The sequence below is a fragment of the Grus americana genome, chromosome 1 (genome assembly GCF_028858705.1).
Source record: "Grus americana isolate bGruAme1 chromosome 1, bGruAme1.mat, whole genome shotgun sequence".
NCBI lineage: Eukaryota > Metazoa > Chordata > Aves > Gruiformes > Gruidae > Grus > Grus americana.
The window spans coordinates 139,414,878-139,440,871 of NC_072852.1; the positions used below are offsets into that span (position 1 = coordinate 139,414,878).

The window sequence follows — 25,994 nt, forward strand, 5'->3', positions numbered from 1 at the left end:
GTAGAACACAAGTGTTTTACATTCGCTATGTATTTAAAGTAGTGAATGACAGAAGTAAAACTCATAGTCTAGTACATTTTGACGAAGCTTCATAACATTTGTGAACTATTAACAATACAGAATAATGACAAAACAAGATGCTAACCCATAATTTTTATTTCAGTAGCGCTTGAATTTCTAGAAATTACAAGAAGCCATATCACTTATGGGAAATTTTTGCCTGAATTTTCTTCAGTGTATTGAGAGTGTTTAATCCAGCTCAATGTCTGGTAAATACATAAGATGAAGATGGTCTTTACCTTATTGAAGATGATCTTTACTTTAGAATCTTTTCGTTTGTTTTAAATTCCAGATCCATCTGCTCCACCAGCTCCATCTAATATCAGAATTGCCAATATCAGCGCAAACAATGATGGGAGTGTAAATGTAATGATTACTTGGGATCTTCCAGAAGAGCCTGATATCCCAGTGCACCACTACAAAGTCTTCTGGAGCTGGACATACAGCAAATACGTAATCCCAGCTAAAAAAAAGAAAAGGAAGATTACTGAGGGGGTAAGAAAGAAAACAGTAAATCAGACAAAAATAAGGCTTATTTCTGGCACAAAATGGAGTGTAAATATAAAATATGTGACAAATTGCAATGATTTCAGCAGCTGGTAAAGTAGTGGTCTTTTAATTTTTAATATCACTAACCCTATAGACAGTTTGGATCTCTCAAACTCTATCTTTCACTCAACTCAGGGAGAGAAGTAGACTTCTGCCCTAAAATGCATGTAAATACTATAAGATTTTGCAGGAGACATGAATAGAAAGTTAAATGTTCTTTTCCTCTAAATTCAGGCTTATTTTATTAGTGCTTCTTAAGGATACAGTGCATGTTTTATTTAAAAAGCTTTACATCATCTGTCATGTTGTTCTTTCACTATGCAAACAAAACTTGTGACACTATCATATGGAATAACCATTAAATAGTCAGTATAGGTCCAAGTTAAAAACAAACCCAAAACTCTTTAAATAAGCTGCTGTACCAAAGATCTGCCATATTTCCATAGCAGCAAGTTCCTATGAGTTTCTTGAATGACATATCAAATATTCCTTTACTGGAAAAATATCTGTAGTGGTACCCTTAAGCCTATTGTTTTAAAGCAGTTGATAGAAATAGAAATCCATTAAAGATAACAGGCTGGACTTAATTCTCAGTGCTTTTAGTAAATGCATTGTGAGAATTTGGTCCCATGTCTATGTTAACACTGTGTTTTGCCTCTGGCTGCCCACTTGCACTGTGATGAATGACAGCCGGAGGGTTTCAGTTCCCTCCCTGTCCCTCAGTCACTAAGCCATGAGAGAAGTAAAGGCGCTGACGGCTGTGTGCTGAGCTCATCTGCGCCAGACTGGACACAGCAGAGGCACCTCCGCGGGAGCATGCTGGACCCGTGCCTTCTCATGGGAACTCATGGGCGATCTGGGTCCGGAGGCTGCAGAGCCACCACCACCAGCTCTGCGCTGGGCAGGCAGGAAAAGGAAATTTCCTCGCAAATGTAGACAATATGAAGTAATTTCAGGGGCTGAGATAACTTGGTTCTTTGCTTCTACTTCAGTTAAATACTTTTTTTTAAAAAAAAGGTAAATACGCATAGAAAAGAAAGTTAGTTCTTTCTTGTACTTTTAAAAAATCACTTTGGCAAGGTGGGAGTAGGGGTGGACTGGGCTAGGTAGAAACATTTGTGCTTCTCAGGAAAGCTGCCCTTGGCTAGAGATCTTCATGGCATGGGCTACAGCCTAAAGATACAGGGAGGCTTTCTCTCCACAAGCTGGTCCTTAAATCACAAAACCCAGAGAATTTTAAAATTGAGCTGGGTCCTTAATGGTGTCTTGGCACTTTCTGTAGGGTACATCCTACGTATAAATATGTTAAAACTTAGGCACGCTACTCTTTGAAATTAGAAAACAAAACTCCCGTATATTATTTGTATATATTTGTATTATAATATATTTGTATCCAATATACAACATTATTATAATTGGGACCAAGTTCTGACCTTGAATATAGGAAAATCTGGAAGAGCCACGGCATAGTTTAGAGAAAAGGCAGACTCTTAGAATATCTTTCATATTACTCCTGACTCGTTGTACTTTTTCTTCTACAGCATGTCATAAAACTGTACGGCAATGCCAGTGAGATTTAGACTTCCCCCACAGGACACTCCTGAGGCTATTGCTAATCAATGGTTCTTTGATTATAGCAAGCCTTGTCTAAAAATTGAAATAGCAGAAAATGTAAAAAAAAAAAAAAAAAAAAGGAAAAATCCTATTTTTTAAAGATCATTAAAGATTTTTTTTTTTACCCAGATTTTACCTTTCGATGTAGTCTAGTCTAAATAATTTTGTAATGATTTCCATATGAAATCATTCCAGGTAGACATTCACATAATTTGACTACAATATTATCAGTGTTAATTTAGTGTTATATTCAATGTTATAAATATCTCAGCACAAAACAAGTAAAGGTAATTGATATGAAATGCTTTTGACAATCCCTGAAGTGTTAAATATGGCAGTATGTCGTTATATTTTTAAGTCTGGATAGACTGTCAGACTTCAGAGGCACAAATTATTCTAATGAAAACATGGAGTAATGTCTTCTGGCTGAGATATGGGCTAGAAGGGCATTTTTACAAATACATTTAAAGAAATTTAGAAATGTAAGAATACTGAGAAGCCTTAGCTCTTCTTTGCAGTATCATGGGACTTGCCTTAATTTATGGATTATTGACTGGAGAATGATAATCCTGTTCTGGTGTTTCCCCATTTAAGACACTTCCGTGACAATGGAAACTGTATTTTTTCTTTTCTGTTTTCCATTCTATAGCAGAAAAGTGTTCTTACCAATGAGGGGGTATTTTTGGCTGTGGCTTTTGTTTCGTTTGTTTGTTTGTTTTTCATTTTTGTTTTCAACAGTTGAAACAAATAGAAAATATTGACAAATGTACTGAATGTTGGATTTTAGCTGTCTTCAGACTGACTGTCTCTAGAAAAAGTTTTCAATTACTTTGCTAACGCAGAAATGGGGGAATAAAAGTTTAAATTTCTTTGGCTAAAATAATTTTGGCATAAGAAAAAAAACTTGTTATATGTAAAAAAAAAAACAAACCTTTAGTTTTGACCTAAACAATAGGTGTCTGTATTTGCCAAGTAATTACCAAAATTGTGTAAACATCAAGAAGATCAGTATTTTAAAAATGACACAGAAAAACAGAGTCCAATAAAATATATTTTTTAAAGAAAGGCAATTTTGATGTGTTGAAATTTATACATGAGTTTTGTTTTCTAATTCTCAAAAGAGTAGTGTGCCTAAGTTAACAGGCCTGCTTTTAATAAGGGCCTGTGTTTCAGTAATACTATAACTATTTTGTATATTTATTCTCCTCTATTACAGGCCCAAAATTATGTGGTCCTGGAGGGACTCCAACCCAACAGCAACTACAACGTAGAACTGCAGGCAGTAACACGTTGGGGTCAGATACGCCTAAAAAGTGCTAAGGTTTCTCTCCATTTTAGCACCACTCAGGACACCAGGAATAATAGTGAGTAATTGTACCCAAACACCTGAATGCTTTATCTCTTCTTCACCTGGAATTTGAATGTTTTATATAATGGTTTCGCAAATTAAAAATAATTTTCTTAAAGCTTTCTGTTTCCTATCATAGTGATCCTGTCTTGGTGAAACTGAGTAACCTTTTAATGTTAAATTTCTTATCTAAAAATTGGTCACAGTTTTTGCTTAATTCTTTGTCTTCGATCCTACTCACCTGAAATAAAAAAATGCAATGAAAATGGAAGTATTTGCATGACTGGTGTTAATATTCTTTAATACAACTATAAATACTATATTTGTCAGTGGCTGGAATAAAAACATTTCTGTGTCTTTGTCTTAATTGGACAGTTTTAGCTTGCAGCGCTTTTCAAAATCCTGAGTATTTTGAGAAGCCCATTAATTCAGATTCTTGGACCACACAAATATATATCTACTATGAACTGATATAAAACATCAGCTCTTCTGTTATGGAATCTGAAATGTTCCATGCCTGACAAGCAATGAATTCTCAAGAAATTATTGCGCACATAGGACCCACATTCAAATTAGTATCTTGAGAGCTTTAGATGTCACATTATTTCTTAAGATCTTCTTTAAAACCTCACATGCTAAGTAATATAACTGGAAAGCATATCTGAATCTGAAAGTAAACCATGATTCTTAGTCTTAGTTAAATGCTATTTGTACAATTACAATACAATACCAAGTTACTGCCCCAGCTGCTGATGTGTCTCTGATTAACCAGCACAGCAAAATTCTGGTAATAAGATGTTAAATATAATTTTAAACATCCTCTCCTGACTCCGTTTCATTTTCCATCCATTTACATTCTTTTTTTTAAAGTACACTCAAAGTTTAAACTTTGCTTGTCACCATTTTCATAACTATAACTACTCTCACCCTAATTAATCGATTGCTGTTGTTGCTGGACCCTTCCGCAAGCGTATTCAGTTCATATTTTAAAGTAAGTAGCTATGAGAGACCTTCATATCTACAGTTGCTTCACATTTTAATGCAGCAAGAAGATAAAATAAAGATCCTTCTTTTTCCCATATTAAGCTATTTTTTACTACCTTTTTGGTCCATCTTAAGAGACAGAAGAGGGCCAGGTTTTCATCTCATCAATACACTGAGTCTTTGCTTGAAATCCATACCAGAATATGAGCCTGAATCTCCACAGTGTATGCATAAGGCAAGTTTGGGTTAAAGCCTCCGTGAAGCCCAATGTAAGTGAATATAAGAGTTCTGCTCTTTCCATACTGGCTCTCCTAGATTGCACCTGTGCTTTCGGTCATCCCCTAGAAAAGTGACCTAGTTTGCAGCATTGTGCATGATATCAAAATCTTCTCTGAGTTACCACATTTAGTTTTCTTTTCTATATGTACACAGGAGGTGTAATAGAAGAAAAACTACAGTGGGAACTGGGTGTTTAATTCCAGTATACTCAGCCACTGAGCTCAACTAGAAGTGTATCATTGGTATTTGTGAGAGATGTTCTCATTTTACTTAGTGTTTTCCTAAGAAGTTTTTGTTGGTTTTGCTGCCTTTTTTTTTTTTCCCTGCAAAGCACATTTTGCTAGACAAACAAGCAAAAATTACCTTTTTCTTTTTACACAGACACCCTCTCCCCAGTCTTCTATTCTCTTCTGATTAGAAGTTTCTGTGAAGTTCTGGATCTCAGTGCTAAACTTTCAGGTGTTTAGTTTTCAGTCCAGTCATCTTGACTGGCATTTCACCAGATTATGTCTTAGCTCTGAGAAAGAACGTGCAACTGAGTTTACTTTACACCAGGTCACAAGAGAAGGCTGGTGCCTGGATTTCACCTGAGGCTGAGCTGTGTTCTCATAACTGGGATGAAATTCTGAGTGCCATTATACACCCCTAGCCAAAGTGACATTGGGCAAGCTGTTGAATTTCTTTCTCTGATTTTGCTATGAGAATAGCTTTATAAACTTTCCCCTCTTGTGAGCAGGGATAATTAATCAACCGAATGTTTGTCAGGCTTTATTGCTAGTCCTGACATTAGGTCAGATCATCCTAGTCTTTAAGCATGACAGTAAATAAAGACTTTCTATATAACAAAACCCCTCTAAACTGAAGCTGAGTAATTGAGATTGGACCGTGTCATTTTTGGTACCATTCTGTACTTACTGTGAGAAACCCTTTCGTTGGCAGGGCTGTATCCACTCTCCATGGTCTCACTAATGGTCTGTCTCTCGGGGTATATATCACCAATGGGTTTGTGTTGGGAGAGGAAGATTTTTGTTTCACTTTTCCCTCTCCAAAACGTGTTTTTCAGAATCTGATGCAGATCACATCTGATTTATTACTTACAAATCCTCTACCAAATAGAGTTCATTTACCCTGTACCTCGTTTTTGACTCTGATGGTTTTATCATTTTCTGTCCACACCAGTGGCACCTCTTTCCTATCATCATCACAGCTGGATTTAAATTCCTTCCACAATTTTGCTTGGATAATCTGCCCTCCCCTTGGTTGTTTTACTTCAGAAAACAGTCCATCAGTAGTTTCTGTGAAAGTCAGCTATCTACTAATGTCTAATTAGCATAGACTTTCTAATGCCTTGTGCTTTATTTCCCTTTACTGCAGTGACTGTTTTGGCTAAAAGGTTAATTAATTGTTGGTGGTTTGGTTTTTTTTTTTAAATCAGAGCCATAGAGCAATATTTTTGTTTTCTCATATACATCAAGTATTTGACTATTATGTTCAAGTTAGGAACAGCCATTTACTTAATGAGCAGTATTTTCTTTTTAAATGCAAATCAGTGCCTGCGAGAACTAAAACACACATTTGTTTTACAATAGAGTACTTCAATAATAAGTTTATAGACAAATCTGAGCATCCTTTCCGTTAAAGCCATGAAGTAAAGGATTTAACATTCTTTGAACCTAAACCACTGATGTCACACATTTTAGTGGATAGAGCACTCTGAAGTGTATTTGGACCTTTTTGGACATTTTTAAAAAAATGGCTACATTATAGCTTACACAGAAAAGCAAATAAAAACTGCTCCTGGAGGAGATGCAAATTCATCTTCTAAATCTCACTGAAGTTAGTTAGGTACAGAGCCAGTCCTGCTGGAGGTACTTTTGAGAATACTCAGAAGCAGATGGAGAAATATGAAGAAGAAAAAAAATATCGCCTGAAATATTATCTAGGACATGACATTCACGCCCCCCTCTTCATCTAGGGACTTCCATGGCCTTTGGGAAGTAGCTCCAGAAGCAACATGCCAATTTTGCTGAAGTCCCACTGTCTGTTGCTCTGCTCTCTGTGGAATTAAGCTCTGGTTTTTTAGGTGTCTGTTCCTATTGTCAGAATAGAGAGTAGTCCATAACCCGCTGAAGTAATTTAGTCCTACAGACCTCTGTGAGCTTTGACCCTGGCCCTCTGGCGTTCTATTTCCCCACACTCAGAAATACGTTGCCTCACTATATTTGTATGCTTCACTTCTGGGAAATGCAGTAAGACTCTCTCTCTTGATCTTTATATAGAAATATTCTAAATCGGTGTCCTGGTTTTTCTGGAAGTGGAGCAGACAGAGAACAGCAAAGCAGAGATTTAGTAAAATTAAAATACTTTAAGTTGAGGTATACCTAATAGATCTAAGTTTGTATTTTTCTTTATCACTTTTTGATTTCCTTTTAGGTAGTATAAATGTTATGGTTGCCTTGAGAAAGAATTTGCTTAAGTTTGGTAGTTTTACTTTAATTTATAACAGGCAAAGAAAATGTAAAATTGTGTCAGATTAAGCAAAGGCTTGACAAAGTAAAATCTGGCAAAAAAGCAAGTGGGTTTCAGCAGAAGCTGTGTGTAGGGCACAATGTTCAAGTTTACATGTTACTCATGGGAATTATTGAAACCTGAGTCTTTCCTTCTTTCTCTCTATGTGGTTAATAATTTGCCACTTCCTAATTATTAGAATCTTTATTTTTCATTTAGGTGTATTATTGAAATAAATACGGCTTTTCTGTTAATCTGATGCAAATACCGTACTCTTAATCAGAACTGATGTATTTGCAAGTGTGCAATGAAAATGCAGTTTGAATTAGCATTGCTGCCTTTTCAACTGGAAATATCTAGAAATACTGTCAACCCTGCTAAGTGCTGATGAACTGTTTCCAAATGAAATACTTGATGAAGGACATCCTGTTACCATTGCTTGTTGGAAGCTAGGCACATAACACCAAAGTTAATTCTGTTCTTACCATGTTTTCCTAAGCATTCACTGTTCACTGTTGGAAACAGGAACGTGGGCAAGAAAGATCTTTAATCTGACCAGAGTGTTCTTATATAGCATACCAAAGGGCTATATTTACTTTGATGTAATAACCACATGTGGCACTCTGTGGGTTACACTCGATGCCATCCTTGGGTTTTGTGTATATTCAAACACTGCACAAATATAAGACCATGAATGATTACATAGATCTACTGCTAGATACTATGCCTGTTTAAAATGTCAGTATGTTAACATTTCTTGGTTTTGATGATATAAATACACTCCCTTTCCTTACTATTCTTTCAAAAATTTACACAGCATTTTCATATTAATATATATTTATCTTTTTCTCTCTCTGTCCAAAATATTTTTTTGGCTGAATTTTAAACAAATGATATGCTTTTCAACCATTATGTACAGTTTGTTCATTATATTAATTTCATTTAGGTACGTTACTGAAATAAGATAATTTGGATTAAAAATAGTATTGTTTTCTAAATTTCAGCACTATTAACATAGTCATTATACGGCACTGTACTTAAATAAATAATTCCTGATTGTTCTGTGTATTGCAGAGGAACAGGCATCTTCTGCTGGGAAACCCCAGAAAGGACTAGTAGATACTTACCCAACATTTCAAAGAAGAAAATCCACTCGTTTTCTTAAAATTGGAACTCCTTTCTATCAAGACAATCAACTTCAGGTCAAAGTCTACTGGAAGAAGACAGGTTTGTCAAATTTTTATTTTACTATTTTTTTTAAGGAGGAACTCTCATCAACTACCTCAGAGTTTTAGAACACTGATATAAGATAGTGAACCTTGTACAATCATTCCAAGTTGAATCCTACAGCCATCCTTCCCTTCACCTTCATGTTAGAGTGAAACATTGCTTCTCCTCTTTGCGTTACGGATGTGTAAATGTCTGGCAGAGGGAAATGACGTGAATCAGCTATCCAAAAATTGCAGTCAGTCATGTTGGGACACTGAATCTTCCCAGAGCTTAGGTAATTTTTAGTTTGGTGGAAATTGCTTCTGTAAAGTTTTAAATAGGGAAGCAGAATTTTGCCTTATGTTCAACTGAGCTTTTGTGGCTATGAATGTTGTCTCCCTGGAGTGTGGTTGCAGGGTCTCAAGCACGTAGAGTTCCTGGGTGTATTTTCTGCTGATGCCACTGCAGTTTCATTTGTTGGACTTTGTCAGTAGAAAAAGGAGTCAGGAAATGAATGTATATGGAAATCATGCAGTAGTGTCACAAAAGCTAAACTGTAGTTTGAACCACAAAATTTAGAGTTACGCTGGCTCATGTTAAGGCCGTAATAGGCTTTATGCCAAACTTTATCAGTCACCTTGAATTAGAACAGGATGAATAGTTGGCCGCAACCACTGGAAAAATCTTTAAGTTGGTTTTCTTCTAGAATGCATGCACCCTTGTGTTTTTCAGAAAAAATCTAACAATAATTTTATGTTTAAGTCTTCCAGTCTAAAGGAAAATGCCATAACTTTTAAGTGTCTAATCAGATTCAGAAATCAAAAGAGGCATTTTCCTTTCTTGCCTTCTAGGAGCATATAGGTTGTTACACATTGCTCTACCTTAGCCCTAACAGGTTCATACGCTCTTATTTGAAACTGTGCTAACACTGTTACTGTTTTAACTTGGAGCAATCTACATGTGTAGCAGTAGCACATGTATAAAATCCATTCAATTTTTGTGTTTGAAATAAAGGGCTACAAAATGGATAATCACCTTTTCTTCTGGAATTTTTCAAAGAATTTTAGAAATATTTAAGTTCTTTTGGGTTTAGGTGTATGCAGCGCCACCCTGAATGAGGAAAGTCTATATAACCATTCAATTATGCTGTGTAACATATGTCACACTGGATGGTGTGGATTGTGAGAGGTATCTTTTGCTTCTTAAAAAGTGCCTGCCTGTTTGAGTGGTTACCTTTCTAGCCCTGCTATATCAAATACTTTCAAATCAAATGCTTATTCCTCCATAAAATCTGCAAGCTTTGACTCAGCCTGACTACATACACATTTTAAATGTTGGTCCCTATCTTGGCTATGCTGGCTTTCTTTTTCCTAGCTTTCCCCATTATATGTCACTTTTGCCTAACTTCATGGAAAGCTGGAATAATTTAAAGTTTAAATAAAAGTTCAGGCATTTTTAAGTGTGAATACTAAGTTTGCCTAACAATATGCTTTTCATTATCCAAAGTGAGATTTATGTATTCTGAGCTTGGGACTGATCACCTTAAGCTTTAGCCTTCTGGAAGTTAGATATCAACTCATTGTCCAAGCTCCTTTTATAGTCAAAAAAGAAAATCAGATGATGTCTGAAGCAGTTCATCCCACACAAAAGCTGAATCATTCTCTGGAGATATCTCTCTTCCTTACTGAGTACAGAAGGGAGCCTAGACAACTCATTTGTAGAAGGCATAGACATGCCTAACATCTCTTGGTGAGCTGAGGTTCAGTTCTGAGCAGTTTGAACTGAAAAAACTGAGGGACAAGATTCAAAGATGAGGAGACTATGATGTCTCTCTCCCACAAGTGTGAGGCTGGGTTGTGCAACCCACAGTTTACAGGCAAGATTCAGCCCAGTGGAGCAATCGATCCAGCTGCAGCCCTTTTCCTGCCAGCCTTCTCTTCCAGAAGAAAGATTATGTGTCCTATGACCAAAATGACACCAACCCTAGTGAAATTCACCTTAAAAGTAGTTTTCCAAATTCACCATTATAGTTAATGGAGGAAAAATCATAATTAGTACAGCAATATTCATCTTGAACTAGGTGTCCACCTAGGTAGATATCTTGATCTAGGTGTCCACTAATTATAATGGTAACTTGGATATTGAGCTTATAAGTAGATGTTACAGTGTAGTTACTTAAATGTTGACAACTAAATTTGTAGCTGAATCCCACACTTTGTTACATACCCGGAAGTAATATTTGTAGTAAAAGTTATAAATGCCTATATAAAGAAATAAGGTAGTCAGCTTTCTCATAGTGGCTGAGACAAGAGGTAATTAAAATTAAATGAAGTCTGGGAATATTTTATAGCTTGGAAATAACAGTGTTTGGAAGTGGTGTAATCTCCACAATTGGAGATCTTCAAAGACAGATATGGCACAGACCTATTAGAAATGACATGGATTTACATACTGTCACCTTGTGACCGGGATAGACCAGATGAGTTCCTGAGCTTCTGTGTACGTCCAGCTCTATAAGGGGACACCCAGAGGTCCGTTTTGGTCACGTGGCAGGAGCAAGCTGTCACACGCACTGGGGTGTTTAGGTATATGCCCCAGCCATGCCTTCATTTTTCTCACATAACGAACAGTGATAGCAAAGGCGTGTGAAGAGGGGCAGAACATGGCAGTTTGTCACACTTACTTTTTTATTTGCTTTTTTAAAAATAAAATATCTGTGTTCTGATTGACAGCATACGCAGTCACTCAGCAGGAGCCACTGCCTCCTGTGGAACTGAAATATAGCCAGTTACCTGCTCCTGAGAAGCTAGCAGCTTCTGAAAGCTCTTACAGGAGTTTGGAGGTTATGTAGTACATGGATGAGGTACTGACTCTAAATTTACTGGTGACGATTTGCTGCAGAGGAAGCCTTTTTCACCGTGCGAGGAGCACAGCAGGAGAAGCATATTGGCTGAGTCGCGTCTTTATGAAAGACAGCAGTTACTGGAGCCAGCTGCATTGGGAACTGTACGCGCGCATCTTTCTACTTTATGAACTGAACCGTCTCAAGTCGTGTTTAGGGAGTTGTAGGAGATACAAGAGTGTAGCGACTCTAATAGGAAGTACTGAGAGAGTATGTGCCTCAGCCTACTCTATGGCCTAGCACCTAGGCTATTTTCATTGCAAATATGCAATCAGAGTTCAAATCCTTCCTGACAGGAAACTGACCTCTTTCTTTGTCTGAGGTGGTTTCAGTGGTGATGAAATAAATAAGTTATTTAGATTTTGGATTTTTTTTAAGATTAAGATGTTTAAACCAGTATGATATGTTGATACAGAGTGTCTTTTAGCTGTAATGAAAACTTTAACAACTACTAAAATAGCAGTCTTTCACTTTGTAAGAATGTTACTCATTTTGTATAGTAATAGCTGCTCAGAAATTTTTGTTGTATTCCTGAATTCAGTGGCCCTACCAGTCTACTTTTAGACCTGAGATTATTATTTTTCTTTTAATTCTGTCCGAACCCAAGATGGTTCTATAGAAGAGTTTTGTGCTGCTTCCCGACGGTGTAGCATCACAGCACACCACAGATTACAGAAACAAACAGAAGGAAAGCTTTGTGTGGATTTCTTGCAGTCTCAGATTTAGGAAACACAAACATGTTCCTAAGATTGTTTTAGAGAATTACTTAACTTTCATTGGTCCCTTTGTTTAGATGAGAAATTGTTTTGCTTTTGAATTTGAACCATTTTACTCTTTCTAAAAAGGACAAAATAGAACAGAATCATAGAATAATTTAAATGAGTTGGAAGGGACCTCTGGAGGTCAGCTGGTCCAACCATCTGCTCAAAGAAGAACTCTGATGTTAAAGCGAGTTGTTCAGTCCTATCTGTAAGACCCTATAACAGATGTTGTTATTGTTTTCTGAATGACAGGGAATTTGTCCTTCATGAATATCAGGCTGCAAAGGCCACCTAGCAGTTTATTGCAATGATGTACCTGAGGATTTCCAGAATGTATGGTGATGTCTTTTGACATTCAAAGATAGTTCTTCCATTACTATGAAGATGTATTCCTCAGTGTCATTTGCGGATCTGCCTCTAGGAAGCCAGTGAAAGACCACAATGATGACATTAGGGCTGAAGCTCTTGGTTTTATATCATTCCCCTGGATAGAACTCGTCAGACCTCTATCCTGTGCTACGACTGAAATAGAGGGGGTGTTGCAAACTGTTACTGAACTGGCTTTATTATACAGTAAAGAAGTGATTGCTTATCAGTACTCAGAAACTGAACACAGTATTTGAGTTAAAGTCTGAGTAAGGGGATGGAAGATCCTAATTCCATATATATGCATCATAATGTGTCACAGTTTGGTAGCAGGAAAGATCTACTTGGGCCTGTTCTTCAAGTGTCATTTCTTAAGTCCCATTAGCTTCAGTAAGCATGAGGCATGAATGGAATGTAGGATCTGGACTTTACATTAAAATAAATCTCTCTCTGAAATAATCTTTCAGTTTGAATGCTTCGGTATGATGGCAATAATAACTTTACTTCAGGCTCTATGCTAGTAAAAATAACTCCACACTTCAAGCAGTACAAGGTGCTTAGCAAATGCACATAATTTTGCTAGAAAGAGTCATCACAAAAGCATATTGTAATTATATGAATACAATAGCTTCTTTCTGAAAGAAGAAAATGTCTTTCACTTGCTGCCTCTGACTTAGGCCTGGGATTAGAGAAACACAGTACATTCCTTAAACAGCACGAATCCCACTTTTGTAAATGAAAAGAAGAACTTGCTTGTGGCCAGATTTTTTGGCCGTCTCAAATGTGTGAAATTAGAAATTATGTGCTACTTATGTCAAATAGTGGAATCAACTTAAACAAATCACTTTTAACTCCTTGGTGCTGGAGTCACAGAGTACTATCCATTACCAAGAATGGATGCACTCTGAACCCCCTACTTAAAAGGATTAACTACTTAGAATAATTAAGATCCTCAGAATCTTGTGCAGTAGTCAAAACTGAAAGTGTGAAAATAAAAAGATCCTTATGTTTCCTCTCTTCCTCAGTGGTTTGGCAACTAGAGAGCTGAGGTTTTGGACTTCAGCTGAAAAACCTTCAAGTTGCTGCAAATTTTTGTATCTTCAGGGTATAAAAATATAAATATTTCCTATAGACAGAAGGAAAAAAAAATCTTTATGAGCTCACTGCATCAATTCTTATCACTTGCTGCAATAAAGATAATAGATTAAAATATCAGAATGTAATTTACTATGATGATTTCTTTCCAAAGCAATATGTCATAATAATATTTTCTAACCCATTATTCTGCCTTCACTACTGTATTCTTAGTGTCTCTTATTTGAGTATAGTGCAAGTCTCCTTGCTCAGGTAAAGCTTTAGTTTCCTTCACTTATCTTTGAATGAAGTCTATAAGCGTTTACGTCCCCTGTTTAAATTAAACATTTAAAGTACTTCTAGATATTTAAAATCAATATATCTGCCCCTTGGTTTTGCTTAAAAAGACAAATATTTAAAATGCATTAGGACTTGACGTCAGGCTTCTTTCTTTGTGTTTCTGGTAAATGCTAAAGCAGAGGAAAAAAAAAATAAGAACACTTAAGGCAGGGAGAGGCAAAGAATCCTCCATTGTCTGATAAATCAACCAAACAAGAATAATGAATTAAATTACAGGGAAGAATAAAATGCAAGGCAAGGCAAAGCAAACAGAAAGCTGCCACAAATGCTTTTAAAACCAGATCTTAGGAAAACAAAATTACCTTTTACTTAGTTCAGGGAGATAAATGAAGTGACTGTATGTGCTGACTCTTTTGTTTGCAATAAGGTATTTCATATGGCAGGTTTTAAAATAATTGAAAGCTTTCCCTGTGTTATCCTGTGGTCCTTTCTCATGGAACTAGTGCTGTTGAAGCTAATGAAACCCTTCAATGCCAGTTGGAGTTTCTAGCTGTTATTGTAAAGAATTCAGCAGTAGTTGCTTAACACTAAGGAATTATTTAGTTTGGTACTAACTGTTGCACTAGGAAGATCAGTGTTTGAGCAGCTGGCCATTTTCTAAATATAAGTATTTAAGCAGTAAAATATTTGTACTTGAAGGTATCACTGTGGTCCAGATGGTTCTTTCAACAAGAAGACCTCGCTGTCAATTATAGTCAAGTATACACCAATATATTTCCCTCATATTTCTATGCAAATACAGAGACATTGGCTCAGCAGAGGCTGATTGTGTGGGTACACATAATGTACATTTGTATTTAGGGATTTAATTAGTAAAGCTGCCCCCAAACACAAGAATCTTTGGCTAGATCAACGCTTTAGATATTCACCAGTAGACATTGCATAATTTTGCTTTTCACATGTGCTACAGCTGATTCAGATGCCTGTATCCTGCCCGGGGAGGTAGGTAATGCTGTCAGCTTTAACTGTTGTGGGAAATTATTCCAGACTTAAAAGAATATCTTGTCAGAAGTATCCTCTGTGTAATTCCTACTCCTCCCTAACTTTGTCTTACATAGGCCTAAGGTACTTCCAGGAATAAAGTTTTTGTTATCCCACTGCTGTTTTTAAAAATCTCTTTGCCTTTTTATACTGCCTGGAGAGACTGAAAAGGGGAGCATCCAACCATCTCCAGTTTTACTTTGCTGACTACAGGACTTGGACTATTTGGTTGATGTCCAAATGTGACGTGCTAGCAATACTTCACTTGTTGCTGGTGGGAATCATGAAAACCATCAACAAATAATATAATTTGGTAGAGCAGATAGTGTGCAACTTCTCAAATAGTATGCAATTGATTAGTGGGACAAACAATAAAGTTTTAAAATCACATTTTAAATAGGGGCAACCTCAGTGGCATCTCCCCTGCAAATGGGACAATATTGGGGAGTCTTTTCAAGGGCACACTTTACTGCATTTCTTCATGTTTCCACAGGAACAACAGAAAACGGTTACTGAATGCCTTTCAGTTGCTTCCAAACCTCCATATCTTTCAGGGTAGGTGGTTAAAGCTCTTGGTATGAGAGACTTAGGGGCAAGTCTGTCCAACTATTAGTCCCAGGAATGTAGTTGGAACTGATTCAAAGTCCGCCAGGAAATCAAATATCAGAAGCCAAATCAGAACTACCCGCTGTGGTCCCAGAGCTCAGACAGCACAGAAGACTGATTTTGCTTAACAGGAAGCCACTGATGCCTGCTGAAGGCAGATTGTGGCTATACTGCACTGGTTTGGTCCAGAACATTCATTAAACTAGTTCTAACACTTTGTATGGTTAATCCACTTATTTCTTAATTTTAAAATTTACATAGGGTATGCTGTTTACAAGCCCTCAGTATGACCTGAATTGTACTCCAGAACACCTTTAATAATTGTGAGTCTATTTAATTTGACTTAATTTATGCATTTAAAAGAAGTCTTCTTTTTATTCTTAAACTTAATAACTGAATACAAATTAAAGATTGATTTCTTTTGAACTTACATTAAAAGACGAAATAGAAATGTAATTGCAAATTACCTGATCCATGAGTGCAGTCCAAAAGTAGACCATCGTTATGTGGGATGAGTACCTGTGGTCAGACTGCAGATAAACATTCAATATTGCATTGCAAAATCATTTATCAAGACTTAACTCACTTCAAGGCCTTGAAAAAATTAACTGGCCAACTAATAAATAAACTCTTACCTGATTTTTAATTCTTCAGGAAAAAATGCGTTTTCAAAACCAGCATCTTTATGTTCCTTCAATAAGTTTTCTACATTTCTTCACATTCTACACAGTTTTCTACATTTCTTATTACTTCTTTAGTATTACCACAACATAAGAAGTTAATTATTTTAACAACAAATACATAAAATTATATTTATGCATATATATATAGTGTCTCTAAGATTGTCGATGGCAATTTCTGTTGTTAGGCAGCCTGAATAACTGAGGGATAAAATGGCAAGCTTTTTACCATCCAATTCTTCCCCTCCTTTCCCCAAACTGTATCATGAGGTCACCTTCAGTCAAAGCTTTGTCTTATATGCTTACACTATCAATCATACCTGCAGCAATCCTACCATTCCTACTGTGAGTAAAAAGATATTGAGGTACTGCAGCTTAACAAGACACCTTTCATCAGCTCCTCTTTTAGCCCGCCTAAGTTCTGAAGTACAATATTTAGTTTACGATGCAGAGAAGGTTACACTATTAGCAGCGAGTCATCATGCTCATGGTGATGGTGGTTTAAACTGAGTGTCCTCTTGTAAATTGCATCAATTTTCCTCCACATGCCTTTTTTTAACCTGTATTGTTTAATTAGCCCAGTTTATAAGGTGGACATAAACCCCGTTGCATAAAGACTACAGACAGGGAAGGAAACTGGACTATTTGAATGAGTAGCTAGAGTTGGAGGGAAAGACACCAAAAAAGGGTATCTGACACTGAAATGATAAACTAAATTTAAAGATATCACATGTATGCAGCTGATGAATAATGAGTTTTTAAACACCAGTTGCTTTTACTCCTGTGACCATTGTCCATGTGTGCAAATCCACCCGTACGGCTTTTGCATAGGGTGTGAGAGAGAAGGGGGTAGGAGCTGCATCTCTACATCTCCTCCCACTGTGGAGTTAGGGGTAATCTGGCCTGTACCTTGACTCTGGAATTGGGAAGAACTCCCAGATTACCTATCCTCAATATAGCCTCCCCACCTAAATTAACCAGATTTGTCAAAGTTACACGCAGAAGGCTAAAGTTAATGGTAGAGTACCTAGTGACATTTTCAATAGATGTATAACCATAGTGAGCCTTGGACTTGTTTGTTTGGGTTTTTTATTTTTCATTAAATTCAGTTTTGGATGCTTGAAAATCTGGCTTTGAGGGAGTAATGTAGGAAGCTTCTATTCAGGCTACAAGCAGCTTATTGTGAGATTTGGAGCTTACAAGAGGCAAATTTCCTTGTAATAGAAAACCAGAATGAGATGCTGTTGAACTCACTTTGTATAGGATGTTGTGTGTGGGAAAAGGAGTGAGGGTAGAGGTAATCTGGCTTAGAGATGATCCCAAACTTAAATCCCTCAATATAAGTATCTTTAAACCTTGAGTCTTCCTAGGTCTAGATATGGACTCAAATACTGTGGCTCAGGCCTATCTTTAAATTACACGCTAATTGTTAATATCATTTTTGGAAAGGCTTATCATTGTATTTTACCAAGAATGTGTTCTATAGAAAGTAAGTTTGTTTTAAATGGCATGTGAGAAACAAAATCTTTGTGATTTAAACGATACTGCTTATATTCCATGTAAGGTCAGGAAGCAGGATAGTTTGCCTTGTTAGGAAGTGTTTATTGAATGAAGTTTAAATGTCAGCTGAGGGTTTTGGTGTTTATTTTAATCATACTGCTTGAATAAGTGATTATTAAAAAGTTCTTTTTCTCAGAAGTGTCATTAATACCATGAATTTCATAACCAAACCTTTGACACTTGGGGGTCGGGTTTTTTTGGTTTTGTTTTTGGGGTTTTGGGGTTTTTTTTTTATACCACTGGGTGAATCAATGCACAGGCAGCTAAAGAGCCAGTGCTGTTTTCATTTCTTTTTTTTTTAAGAGAACTTACCTAAAATGCCTGAGACAGAGCACATCGACAACATAGTTTGCGCAGGGAAAAGAGGAGGGCAGAGAGGCTGGCAATGCATTAGCGCATTTATGCAGCATTTTGTCATTATTTGAAGGTAAATTGTGTTTACCTATGTATCCTAAGACTGATAACTCACTTTGCATTTGCTAAACTACCATAAGTAAAATAACACTTGTTATTCTATCTTTATTTCTTGTCCTATCATTAGCTTCAGATTGCAAATGTTGGCAAGAAACACCATGATTCAGAGAGGCATAGACTGGCTCATACATTAGTATGTGAAGAAATAAATAAGCGTTATGATCAACTGCTGGCTGAGATCATGTTTTGCTTCTCTGCAGTACACTGGAGTATTCCTTCTCAAACTGTTCTTCAGTCATGCTTCAATGCAATAAATACCATGTGGATCACTTTATACTAATCATGTCTTCAAAACTGAAGCAGCTAGTAGTAAATAACACTGCTACATTTATTGACTTTTGCCCATTTTTAAGCCTTCTCTGCATATTTTTCAGGACCTCTCTAGCAACTGAGTTTTAGCAGAAAAACTCTTTATGGAACCGTGCATATTGTAGAACTCTGTGTTGACATGGAGAAGAATGGTGGCCTGACAAACAGATGAACACATGCCTGAGAAAGCAGAAGCCACTGCATTATATTCTATCATCTCAACTATTTGCATAATAGTTCTCAGTGTGGAAACACAGGCAGGTTATGCTGCAGAGCAAACACTGTTGCTCATCCTTCTGCCAGAATGGTGGGTTGGAAGCAGTGATGTGTTGTATTAGATCCACACTTGTAAAGGTGTAGCGGTGGTTCCATACTGGGAGAAGATAGGGCAGGAGCATTTCTTCCAGAAGCCTTTGACTTGTGCACATCTTTGGGCACTTCAGAGATGATAAAATGTTTTTCTTCATGCAAACCACCAAAAATTTCACCATTTACCGTTGTTACTTTTCTATTCACCATAGCACAGCTTCACCATTCAATACAATAAGATAAATAATTTTTGTCTTGGATGGTGTGTTGTGTGTTGTTTGACACAGGGTTTATACAGACCTTCCCGAAATCATACTGTAACTTTACCGTAGAAACAATTAAGCAAGCGTGTAGATACTGAGACATGCACTTGATGTGCTCTGAGCAGATTCTGCCCTGTGCTGTGATATTAAATACAAAATCTTTACCCCTTGCTATAATGATGCAAGTAATGATCCAGAAAGGAAATTACTTAATTTTACTATATTTCCTTCTTCTTCTTAGTCTAAGACAATCAAAGACATGTTCAAGATTGTCTTTTAACTATAGTTTGTATGGTCGTTAGTGTCTTGATATTGGTGGGTACTAAACTTTCTGGCTTGATCCATTAGCTGCTCTTAACTATTGAAGTCAACATGACTGTTCATATGCTGAAGTGCTTTGTTGAATCAGGGCCAGAGCGCTCAGAAGCTTGTAAGATCAACCCACCAGCATGAGAAGAAAAACAAAACCCATGTGGCCAGTCACAAATAATCATTGCAATTTGCTGTATGACATATCAGATTTAACAATATATAATAAATCCAATGGTTTAGCTACATGCAGAACAAATTCTTTCAGTAATTTTGTTACTGAATAGCTTCACAGAAATTTCAGTCTCCTTATGGCATTCTGTTTGAAGAAAGGTTAGGTTTGAATGAAGACAGCAGGTTTTCATATGGCTAATTATCTTCCAAATTTTGATAACAACTCCTTTTGACATACAGTTAGCATATTAATTATATGTATATATTTTGGAGGGAGTCAGTTTGCTGACTGACTTTTGTTAACAAAAAATACAGAACACCATTTCCTTTTTTACTGAAATACTCATTCAACATATGCTTGTTATTTATATTAAATTAATACTTTTATGCTGCCAAGTAAAGGTTTTCATGTAAGTATGTCTGATTTTATAACCTTTTTTTTTACCATATTTTTATTCTAATGGGAAAATCTATCAGACACTGCTTGTTAATTACTTCAAATCCTGTCATGATACAGAAGTCAGCTTGATGTTACTTTGTTTATTGATGCCAGACATTTCTATTGTAATTAAACCTTAATTTGAGCTGCTGTTGTTGAACGTGTCTGCTCTGAAATCTTGTTTTCCAGCAAATCCCATTTGATTTTTCTTTCTAACATTTTTTTCTAATTTGGTTGCCTGCATAATAGTGCTGTCACAGCTGGCATTAATTGGCATTTTTATACCAAATCGTAGAGACCCATCACCCAACAACCATCCATCAAACAGAATAATATACAACTCTAGAGCTGAAGTACTTTTACGGCAGAGACCGTTATCATTAGCACCACTGGACAGGGGTGGAACAAAGAGGTAGGGAGCCATGAAGTGCTTTGCCTGAAGACCTCCAGCAAACCAATGGCAGAACTAGCCCCAGTTCCCAAAACAGTCTGCTGCAATTTTCTCGCTGTGGATCACAGGAATGCAAAGAAATAGATACCTCTCAAATCCGTCCACCTGATCTCCTGGAATGATAGTAGGTTGTTGTCATGTTGGTGGCGTTAGGTTGTGTGAATAAACTTCGCTGCTGTTGCTGCCTGTGCTATGCCAGTTTTCTAGCTACAAAGTAGACTTCAGTTCCTGGTGATTGTCAAGCTGGCACCCTTCTGCAACAATAAACGTAATGCAAAGCAGAAAAAAGTATTTGAGGCAAGGAAAGAAGCTGTCTGCAGTAACGTGGTAGAAAAAAAGAAACCACATTAGATGAAATCGTTCACATGGCTGGCAGTAATGGAAATGTACAGCAGAACAGAAATGTGGAAAACGTTGGCAAAGATGAGGAAAAGAGATTACTTATTTAGTTTATTTTCAATAAACTGTAAAACTATTTAAAACAGAAATTCCAGCTAGGAAAAGTTGCAGAGTTACCTGGCATTGTGGTGGGTGATTTTTCTGAATGGGTCTCAAGCTTCAAATTCCGTGGGGACATGATGAGATTTAGCAAATGTAGAATGTCGGCCTGGGGTATTCCTATTAACTATCGTGCAGCCACGACCTAGGTTATGTTGCAGTACTTTAAGCAAATCTTTTCCATTGAAGATGCTTAAATTGTGCATATGAACCTGCACTTTTCAAAGTGGCACACAGATATATTTGGCATTGGCATTAGTGAGATTTTGAGGTGCTTTTACAGCTTAAAACTAAAGAATACATGTGCATTTCTCATCCCCCCCCCAAAAAAAAAAAAATCTGAAATATATTTATTTATTTAATTGAAATCAAACTAAAGAGTTTAGGTTGGGGAGGGAGGAGAAAGAAGATAAATCTGATGAAGAACATCTTCATAAACACCATTGATAGAGAGATAGCTTTGTGGAGATACTCATGTGGAATTAAAGGCTTTTCTTGATGAACCATAGGAGGGAGGGAATCAAAACAGATATCTTTTCAACATGCTTTAGAGCATCTCGTGATCAATACATTTCCAGTTAGAGGTTTAAGATTTCTGTCCAACAAAGTTGGCTGCATACCCTTGTTCAGTAAAACAGCTAAGCTTATGTGGAATTTTAAGAACATGCTCATGTGATGTCTGTATAGGAATGTTTTTTTAAGACTAGGAACTCATTTTATACTTCAGAAAATTTACTTTAAAAATCATAGCCAAGATAATTACCATTAGCTATTAGTTTATTTGGGAGCATTAGTTTTATGCAACTAAAAGAAATCTTTAGCTTGAGCAGCTCAAGGTCACGTCCATGACAGTAACTTTAGAAGGATTTAAAGTATTTTTTCTGGTTTACTTTTTTTAATTATTGTTATTTTTAAAGAAGCTTGAGAATGAAAGTAATTGTTTGAATAAGCTGTAACAGTCCTTTAAGGAATTCTTACTTAAATGATTATTCTGTTGACTAATTTCACAAGCTTAGAGCTGCTCGAATGAGTGCTAGCACTTAGTATGTTCTTCAAGTTCAGTGTTTCTATACAAACATTTTGAGTTCTGGGAAAGATGAATGCTTGCCGTTAGTGCAAGCATCCGTCTTTTTAGTGTTAAATGGTATACTTTCTAACCATGAGAACAATGAAGTTATAAAGCTTTATAAAGACTTATAATTTGAAGTACAGAATCAAGACAACTCCAAACTATTAAGAAGGAGATTGGTTATCTACAAAAACCACTTTAGAATCTGAAAATCAGGGAACCAGACTGAAGGAGTCTGGCAGTTTCTTTTCAGCGTTATGTACCTATTCTAGAAGGGATAGCAGAGATTTCTGATAAAACTGGCCAAAATCAGTCCCATTAGATACTGGATATTCTGTTAGTATTAACTGCTCAAATGACTTCTCGGAAAAAGGTGTGGCTGTGGGTTACAGTGTATTAACTTCAGCTGGGCTTAATTCAGACCCATTAGTCTTGGCGGTAGGGCAGGCATTCAGCTAGACTGCAGCTTGGATCGCTTGTCCAGTACCTACCACTGAGTTTGTAATGGACAGCTGAAAACAAAAATCTGAATAAAATTATAATAGTGATCTCCCTAACAGAGTCGATATTGCTGAAAGGAAGGCTGAGTGAAGTTTTTCTTTTTTTTTTCTTTTGCATGTCCTGTAAACACAAAATCAGATGTATAATGTTGCATAAAAACGAAACTCTAGAGCTTCGAGCTTTATGAGCAACTTTATAAACCAAATGAATATTTTCATCATTTATTTTTTAAGTGTCTTATGTGGCTTCTTAGATCATTCCATACATCTTTTCTCCTTTTGCTTATAAAAAATTTAAAGATAATTTCTAAACCAGTCTTGTTATTTAATATGCATACTTCATGCATGCACATACACTGAGTTGTTCATGCTTCTAGCTTTATTTAATCGTGAAATGTCCCACCTTTCCCTATTTTCTGTCTTAGGTAGGAGTTACTTCCCTATTATATTTCAGTTTTGTTACCCAAATTACTCAGGCTTTAGACCCCTACAGGATAGATTTTTTAAAAGGAGAAAATTTTTGTTGTTGTCAATTGTTTTTACATTATTTTTAACAAAAAGCAATTAACATGCTTATGTTCAAATCTTTTAGATAACAGCAATCACAAAGGTGGAGATGAGAACTGAAGAAGTTTTAGTCTTGAAAATAGAAGTTTAGGGAAGGGAAAAAGGCCTGTTTTGGATAAACTTAGCTGGTGCTGTCCTGATGTATTCCAGTTTATAGCAGTTGATGTACTTTTTTATATGTGTACAAAAACCTTTTTGAAATGGCTTTAATTACATACTCAGTGAAAAGAAAGAAAATCCTGTCTTTTCAATGTAGGTTGTTATCAGAATACCAGATGTGAGCACTATCAAATATAAGAGCCATTTGTTCATTTTGTTTAAATAAAAAAATGAAATTATGTTTATTAAAAACCTTCATCCTGCATTTACAGTCCAAGTTGATGGAAAGTGAAATAACAATTTTTTTTAACCTTTTCCTGATTTTCTAGCTCTAATAGAGAGGTTATGAGAAACCACAGCTGTTTACGAATGGGTTACTAAGGGTTTGCTAATGCAGGAGAGGAGAAGTAGCAAGGAAGAAAAGAACTGCCTGAGAGCCGAAGCTCACATATAAGGAATGGAAGTGGAGCTGCAATAAAATCGAAACAGAATTGTACTGTGCCAGGAGCTGGAAATACCAAATAGCTTGGGTTACAACCTGTTTAAATACATTTCTGACCAGAGGCTTAGTAAACCTCAACACTGATATAACTGGATGCTCAGCTGTTGTACACTCTCGATGCTTGGGGTTTATCTTTCCTCAGTTGCCCAGGCAGTGATATTCAGTGACCTACCTGAGGTATGTGTCTTGTCCACTTCTGGATGGCTGGATAATGGCAAGGCTTAGTTGGTTTGGATAATCTCTACCAAAGAGAGAGTGATTTATTTATGGATTGCAAGTGAAAGTTATTATAAGTGAAAATAGCCAATTCGTAGCTTTACAAAGAGCAGTCCACCTTACATGCAGATAGTTTAAAATAATAAGTTGTGATTATCAGGTAATATGCAATCAATATCAGATTCACTGTGCTTAACTGGCACAGAGTGTACATCATTAATATAGCTTGATTAATATAGCAGCACAGTTTTCAGGTCCCAAGAAGCTAGGTGGTTTTTTTGGTTTGTCCCAGGAGAGGGGCACAAGCAGGTGATAGGCAATAACTGAATGAACTGGAAGAGATGAAATCAGATGAAACCTACTTACAAATCCACTGTGAGCTGGTGTCTTCGTCCAACAGGCACATCAAGTGGGAAGGCCCAGCAGCTAAGGGGGAAGTGAAAGCACATCCATTTCTTCCTTTATTTTTAAATGAGAGGGAACAATTACAAGGCAGCAAGTTATTTCTTTATATATTTCTTTTGGGAAAAAAAAAAAAAAAAAAAGTTGGGTTTCCAAAGAAATCACACAAATAATTGGCATACATGTTGTTATGAAGATAGTTGCTGCAAAACTCTATTTCAAGGAGCTTCTAATCAGTCTTTTTACCAGAATACCATTTGAGCTAATTTCAGACACTGCTTATTTTTCTCTTTAGTTTACAATCCTTCCCTTCTGCATCCAAATCGCTCATGGCAGTCTAATGCCAGATCAGCCCTTAAGGCATCAAAGGTATTTGTTTTCTCTCCTGAAACCCACAATCTTGCATTGGGCATTAGTGGCTATGTCATACCAAGCTAATTAATAATAACAGACATAATTTTGCATCCCCTGTATAGAGGAGAACAAAATCCAGAAAAATGACAGGATCTGTGTGCAGTACCTGATGAGGTTTTCTTCTTTTGTCTAATTCTTTATTCCGCTTTGGTTTGCTTCCTTATGCAATCAGTATTAGACAAGAAGCTAGAAGAGCTGGAAATTAGCTGAAAACTTATGCTATTGATACTGCGGCAAGTTTTGTCACTGGTTTAAATGGGAGCAAACTCAAGCCTTTGGTATTACTCCTAAGAGTCAAGACTAGAATTTTATTTGGACAGATACTGAACAGGTGTTATGATATATTCTGAAAGGAGAAAGCTCAGGGATTTACAAACATTTTCACATGTCTTCAGGCACAGATTCCTCAAGCGGTACCAGGCAGCAGTATTGCAATGCTCTGACAATGTAAACAGTCACAGGCAGTAGACACGAAGTCATTTCTATCATTTGCAGCACGTTTAGAAGTAGCAGCACTGAGATTTTTTTTTTTAATGCTCAACTTAAATGCCTGATTTTTTCAAAAATGTAAGTAGTATATGCTCTACAATACTTCAAACTCCTTCTATTTTTATCCAGAGAAACCAGAAAAGTTGCAATGGTGAAACCATGACTATAATATATGTCTTTTTCCTCTCTTTTTATATCATTTAGATATCAACATGAATCAATTCCAAGTCCACTGGTTACTGGAGTCCTGTGCACACAACGACACCAAAGGACTTGGGAAAGTAACGGAGCTGACTTACGTAAGTCTCCATTCAGCCTTCTGCTTGGCTCTGAGCAGCTTCTAACCATCCAAGAGAAAGGATGGTTCTGTAACAACACACAGTATGCTTTATACCATGTTTCATAGATAAGTAATTTATGTTCCTCTTCTGCAAAAGATAAAAATGATGCATCTGGACTGGTTTGGGTTTTGTTTCAGTTTGTTTTGGTTTTGGTTGGTTTTTGGTTTTGTTTTTTTTTTTAAGTCCACACTAGGCTAAAATAATTTTTTTTTGGTCACAGTTATTCAGAAAACAAGAGCAGGCAAACAAACTTCTTAGCTAAAGTACTTATATAACTCTACAGCATATAGAACATGGAGCGTTATCTAGCACAGTGCAAATACTGAAC

The 25,994-nt window shown here is 36.5% G+C and overlaps 1 protein-coding gene across 1 annotated transcript in view; it reads left to right on the top strand.

The window, feature by feature from the left end:
- ANOS1 (anosmin 1) overlaps positions 1 to 25,994 on the top strand; it is a 145,251-nt gene that overhangs the window by 106,677 nt on the left and 12,580 nt on the right. The window contains exons 7-10 of the mRNA XM_054812519.1: positions 353 to 555; positions 3,440 to 3,587; positions 8,417 to 8,569; positions 25,530 to 25,624. Coding sequence (XP_054668494.1) covers positions 353 to 555; positions 3,440 to 3,587; positions 8,417 to 8,569; positions 25,530 to 25,624 — 599 coding nt within the window. The remainder of the gene's footprint in view (positions 1 to 352; positions 556 to 3,439; positions 3,588 to 8,416; positions 8,570 to 25,529; positions 25,625 to 25,994) is intronic.